This window comes from Myotis davidii, unplaced genomic scaffold (assembly GCF_000327345.1).
Source record: "Myotis davidii unplaced genomic scaffold, ASM32734v1 scaffold38, whole genome shotgun sequence".
Lineage (NCBI taxonomy): Eukaryota > Metazoa > Chordata > Mammalia > Chiroptera > Vespertilionidae > Myotis > Myotis davidii.
Window position 1 is genome coordinate 1216950 of NW_006291383.1, and position 6567 is coordinate 1223516.

The 6567-nt window shown below is 40.1% G+C and overlaps 1 protein-coding gene across 3 annotated transcripts in view; it reads left to right on the top strand.

The window, feature by feature from the left end:
• The window catches only part of NARS (asparaginyl-tRNA synthetase), a 17237-nt gene that overhangs the window by 8579 nt on the left and 2091 nt on the right, over positions 1 to 6567 (top strand). For all 3 annotated transcript variants that reach the window (XM_006764449.2, XM_006764450.2, XM_015564418.1), the window contains exons 9-13: positions 1088 to 1309; positions 1412 to 1611; positions 2000 to 2135; positions 2895 to 3008; positions 6042 to 6173. In XM_006764449.2, the coding sequence (XP_006764512.1) occupies positions 1088 to 1309; positions 1412 to 1611; positions 2000 to 2135; positions 2895 to 3008; positions 6042 to 6173 (804 nt within the window). The remainder of the gene's footprint in view (positions 1 to 1087; positions 1310 to 1411; positions 1612 to 1999; positions 2136 to 2894; positions 3009 to 6041; positions 6174 to 6567) is intronic.

Genomic DNA, 6567 nt, shown 5'->3' on the forward strand with positions numbered 1-6567 from the left:
TCCAAGTTCCCTGGATTTTCCTTGGAATTAATGTGATTGGGAAATGGAGTGATTGTTGTGATGCTACTTGCTGTCCAATGTTTGGCACGAAGAAAATTATGTATTCCATAATCTGTGGCTTCTAAAATGAATTTTTTAATGGAATTATGAGGAAGAATTTGAACTTTTACTATATATATATTCCAAGGAGAAACAGCTTGTAGTAAAATCTTTGCATTTAAAGAGCTTTTCAATGTGAGTATTGTGTTACTTTCAATTACTGGTAAAGGCTAGAAAGATATACCAAAATGTAAATAGTAGTTAGTAGTTACTTCAAGTTGTGGGATTATAGTTTTATTTTTTACTTTGTGCTTTCTAATTTTTCAAAAACTTGTATGTGAATTAACTCCAAAAGGAATATTAAATATATCAATATAAAATTGAATTATTGGGTCTGTTAGAAGGGTAGGCTAATAATGATGAGATTTTTAGAAATAGCTTACCAAAAATTTTGTAATCAAGTAAAAACTCAAGGTGCTCGCTGCAGGACAACCAGTAAGTCGAGTGACAAGGAATTGGGGTAAGGAAAGCAACTTTATTCGGAAGCCAGTAAGCAGAGGAGAAGGCAGACTAGCGTCCTAAAGAACCATCTTGAGAAAGTACAGAATTCAGTCATCTTATGTCAGGGGACAGGGAAAAACAGGAGGGGGTTAAAGTCAAGACGTGGTTGATGACTGCAGACGTCTGGATGCCAGGAAGGGCCCAAGGGGGTGTTGAAAATTCTTTGCTTTTGTTCGGCAAACTTCAGTTGTCTTGGTCCCACTCACAAGATTTCTGTGGGGAAGTTGTGGCGAGCAGGAAGGTTGTTTGAGTAATTTCTAGGCTACAGGTTAGATCCTTGAATGATAAGCATATCTGTATGCAGGAGTAAGCAGGAGATTCTAACCCACATGTCATGGGACCTGGCAGGTTCGAGCAATGTGGTATCAGAAAGATCATTAGAATCTATTACATTTTGACATAAATTAAAATCTTTACTACTACTGTAAATTTTTTGTTTCATTCTCCTTCCCTTTCATTCCTCCCCTCCTTTTTAAAAAAAATGTAGGCTCCTGGGGGCCATGAGCTGAATTGTGACTTCTGGGAACTGATCGGCTTGGCCCCTGCTGGAGGAGCTGATAACTTGATCAACGAAGAATCTGACGTTGACGTCCAGCTCAACAACAGACACATGATGATCCGAGGAGAAAACATGTCCAAAATCCTGAAAGCTCGCTCCGTGGTCACCAGGTGCTTTAGAGATCACTTCTTTGATAGGGGGTACTGTGAAGTAAGTGTGCACTCATCTCTTGCAAATGATACCTTTGGCCATCCTTCAACTTGAATAGAGGTGCTCACAGTGGGCTTTCTTTACTCCTTTCCGTTTGAACAGGTTACTCCTCCAACGTTAGTGCAAACTCAAGTGGAAGGTGGTGCCACACTCTTCAAGCTTGACTATTTTGGAGAAGAGGCATTTTTGACTCAGTCCTCTCAGTTGTACCTGGAGACCTGCATTCCAGCTCTGGGGGATGTTTTTTGTATTGCACAGTCATACAGGGCAGAACAATCCAGAACAAGAAGGCACCTGGCTGAGTATGAATTGTCTTTTTATTTTAAAAATAATTGTTTAGAAAAGCAATTTTTATGTAGTCGAAGGATGCCTATGTAAATGTGTTGGTATGTTAAGAGGATATATGAAGAGCAGTTGAATAAATTAATTAAAACCGTGTAAAAAGTTTTGCCTCTTAGGCCATACCTAGCTAAGGCCTTCCTTTTACTCGGCCTTGATCTTTTATGTGTTAAGGAATAAACAAAAATTAATTATTTAAAGGGGAAAGGTAGGTGTGTGCTAAAACTAATTTGCAGAGTTAGCAAGGATGGAATTTTACTTTTCTGGACAGTTTCCCAATGTTAAAATCCTTGTATGAGAGAAACTTAGTAGAAACGAAGAGCAGCTCTGAGCTAGTGTCTCGTTCTTCAGATACACTCACGTGGAGGCAGAGTGCCCTTTCCTGACCTTTGAGGAGCTCCTGAACCGGTTGGAGGACTTGGTTTGTGACGTGGTAGATAGAGTCTTGAAATCACCCGCAGCAAGCATAGTGTATGACCTCAATCCGGTAGGTCTCGTGTTTTATGGAAATACAAAATTATGATTTCTTTTCTGGAAGGCAATGTTGTTTTCACCCTCAGTATTTATAGATTAAATGGGTTGGCGAGCTTTGAAGTAAATGGCTAATAATTGCCATTTCTCCACACTACTTCAAAAGGTAACTAACCAAGAATGTGCAAACAGCTTCAAACATACAGGTACATACACAGAGGAGATAAGATCATCTGTGGCTTTGTTTTTGTTAGGGACACATTAACTGGACTACGTAATAAGCAACATAGTTGGTGCTCAGTGACTGCTGCATTTCAATAAAAGTAGAATCACCTTTGGAAATAACAGCAATATATAACTTCACACCAATGGTTTCAGGGAATAATGAGTTTGCTGGAGTTAGTTTATACTCTCATGTGTATTACCACAAAGATTCCAGTTATGTAATCACTCATCGCACCCTCAATCAGAGCCCTGCAGAACATTTGAAACCTCTTTTATCTAATGCTTTTTTGACATCCCTTTCAGAGAGTACTTTAAAAGTGGAAGCATTTAAAATTAAAGTGTTTTTATATTCATGCATTAAAAAAATAATTGCCAATAATTTAATAACATTTTAACTTAGGAGGAAGTTCATATGTTTTTCTTTTTAGGAATGTCCTCATTGATTTTTAGTCTGAAATAATATTTTACAATGATACTAAGTAGTTTTTCTTAAAATGGGAATTTTAGTGTTAATGGATTCTTTCTATACACTGTCTTTTTCCTTCTATAGAACTTCAAGCCCCCCAAACGGCCTTTCAAACGGATGAACTATTCAGATGCTATTGTGTGGCTCAAAGAACACAATATAAAGAAAGAAGATGGAACTTTCTATGAGTTTGGAGAGGTTTGTATTCCTTTCTAATCATTGTTTCAAAGGCGGCATTGTGCTTAAGGGGATTGCTGCTTCTGCTTAATTAACCAGTGATGCCGGAGGCATCTGCTTGCCATCAAATCAATGGTAACTGAACCTTCTGGGCTGGCTGATGATTCATTGACTTAATAGATGTAGAGTAAGCCTTAGAACAGTGCCTTTCTGTAGCGTTCAATAAATATTAGCAAGTTTTTAGCCTTCACACCTCATCTGTTGCCTCTCTTCTCTTCTTCCATGATCAGTCATGGGCTTGGTTGTAATTCTCTAGGCTGGCAGGATGCCTCAGAAAGTTGTAGACTGTAAATTTACTGCAAAATGTTAGCATCTATACTAATAATAGAGGAATATGCAAGTTGTCCAGGATGCCGTCACAGTAACGACCGAACAGCAGGCTGCATTGGATGACCAGGCTGGCAGGAGGGTTAGTGATGGATGACCAAATGACTGAACAGCAGACTGCATGGGGTGACCGGGCCAGCAGTGGGAGCAGTTGGGGGCGACCAGGTCAGCAGGGGGCAGTTGGGGGCTACCAGGCCAGCAGGGGTGTCCTACTGCTGGGTTAGGCCTAACCCGGCAGTTGGACACCCCCCGAGGGGTCCCGATTGGAGAAGATGCAGGCTGGGCTGAGGGGACACCACCCCCCTCCCCCACCCCCCCGTGCACGAATTTCGGGCACTGGGTCTCTAGTGTATATATATTTGTTTTGTTTATCTGGAGAAAGTATCTGGCTTTGCAAAAAGGATCCCTCCCCTCAAAACAGTAAATCAAAACTCCTTCATGTGGAGGGGCTTCAAAGAAGAAAATAGCCGCTGGTTAAAAAGCAAAACCAAGAGAAGCCTTGATAAGGAAGGTGGCCTGGGGCCCCCGGTAAATTGAGTGGCTATCAGCTTGGGGAGTAAATTATTTTGTTTGTTAAATTTTTTATTTATTGGTTTGAGAGAGCGATAGAGACATTGATTTGTTTTTCCACTTATTTATGAATTCATTGGTTGATTCTTGTATGTGCCCTGGTTGGGGATTGAACCCACAACTTTGGCATATCAGAATAGTGCTCTAACCAACTGAGCTGCCAGGGTGAGGGTATAAATGGTTAACATGATTCTAAGCCCTCTTTCCTGTGCATTTAACCATTCCTTGCATAATATTTGCAAATCCAACTGTTCTATAGAGGAAATGTAACTACTGCTAGCTAGAGGTTTGTTTATTTTTAGAAGGAATTTATATAGAGGACAAACAGTAGACTTGACCTATGTAAATTACTCTTAATGTTTCATGAATTCAATTGATGATGTATAATAGAATTTTGTACTGAAGACTTTAGAACTGTTAGCAAAGCAGTGTGATTGAGTGGAAAGAAGACAAGTTTTGGAGTAAGAAGGCTTTCCAGGTGGGCTGAGCTCCCACCTCTGTCCTCACTGCCGTATAACTGAAGGCCAGTGACCCTGCTCCCTGGTTCCTTATCTCTGATGTGGAGGTAACATCCACTTTGCAAAGTCGTGAAGACTCAGTGAGCAAAATGCCTAGAGCAGTGGTTCTCAATCTTCCTAATGCCGCAACCCTTTAATACAGTTCCTCATGTTGTGGTGACCCCCAATTTCATTGTTACAAATTGAACATAATTAAAGCATAGTGATTAATCACAGAAACAATATGTAATTATATGTGTGTTTTCTGATGGTCTTAGGCGACCCCTGTGAAAGGATCGTTTGACCCCCAAAGGGATCGCGACCCACAGGTTGAGAACCGCTGGCCTAGAGGGTCCCTGGCACAGGAAGTGCTAAGGACATGCCAGTCCTTACTCTACACCCATACACATGAGGGTGCTACAGTAGATAAACATTCTAAAGACTTTTGGAAAAGACTCCTTTTCCTTCAATTAAATCTTATGCAGAACTCTAGGGTGCAAAGTAGCTAAAAGCTGAGAAACCAGAGCTCTCCCACTCACCTCCCATCTCTCTGTACTTTAGAGGGCACAGGGCTCAAGGGACTAGAGCTTGGAAACAGGTGGGCCAGGTGATTGCTAAGCTCCACTTCAGTTCCTACACTAAACAAATCAGTGCGTCTTGTCCAGTTCTTTCTTCAGTTTTTATTGGGACAGGAGTTTTCAGTGGAATTTATGTGTGGTTTACTGAAGGATGTTTGAGAGAGAAACGGATTCATCATCATCTAATAAATCTTGCCTAACTATTCCAGGTGTGGTTACACTTAAAATTTGACATTGGCTATTTGTCTTATGACGGTGTCTTACTATCATTGAAGGTACACAGATTTATTATCATAGGAAAGAAGTGCAGATACTAGGAGAGTTTAAAGGTTATTATTGTTTTTGTTTCTTTGTTTTCATTGATTTCAGAGAGGAAGGGAGAGGGAGAGAGAGGATAAGAATATCAATGATGAGAGAGAATCATTGATTGGCTGCCTCCTGCACGCCCCACACTGGGGATCAAGCCCACAACCTGGGCAGGTGCCCTGACCGGGAATCGAATGTGACCTCCGGTTCATAGGTTAACACTCAACCACTGAGCCTCTCCAGCCAGGCAAAAGATTGTTGTTATTAACAACATACACCGTGTGTATATTAGTGATATTCTGGAACATTCACTGATTATCATGTGTCTTATGGGACGAAATGGACCATGTCTGTTTCAGAGCTAGATAAAACTAGCCACTGGCAAAATGAGCAATATCTAGTCACAGTGATAATGACTTGGGTGGGGGTTTTTTGCTTGTTTTTGGAGGGGTTCATTCTTCAAGCAGCATGGCACATGAGATATATTGTAGAAGGATGCAGATCATTTTATAGTTTATTTAATAACTGGGTTTTTAAAATATATTTATTTGTTTTTTAAAGAAATTGTCCCTTACCCTGAGTGTCTGGGTGATGGTGGGTATGTATTCTTCCTGTGTTGCATTAAGAAGAGGAAGAGTAGCTACTAGGTGAAAGAGCTGCTTCTGTCTTGTTGCATTTAGAGCTGTAAATGTTAATAAAGTCTTGTTCAACCCCAGGATATCCCTGAAGCTCCTGAGAGACTAATGACGGACACCATTAATGAGCCCATCCTGCTGTGTCGATTTCCTGTGGAGATCAAGTCCTTCTATATGCAGCGCTGTCCTGAGGATTCCCGCCTCACTGAATCTGTCAGTTGTGATTCGAACAGTATTAATAATTTTGCTTTTTAAGGGGGTGGAGACTGTTATTGGGATAATATAGAGTTCATGGCAAATACTTCATTATAAATCTAGAATCACATTTTTTTAAGAAGTTTTTTTTGTCCTCTGATAAATTTACTTTGTTAAATTACAGAATTTGAATATTTGCATTTTGCATGATTATAGTACTCCTTTAGCTATAGGACAGGGGTGGGCAACCCCTGGCACGCCAGTAACTTTTGCTGGCATTTGAAACCCTCTCTTATAATCTTCCATTTACAATTTTTTGTTCTTAATGTAGACTTTTTTATTTTTCAGATAAATTCGGTGTAGGTGTATCTTAGATAAATAAATAATTTTACAAAACAAGTTATCTTATAGA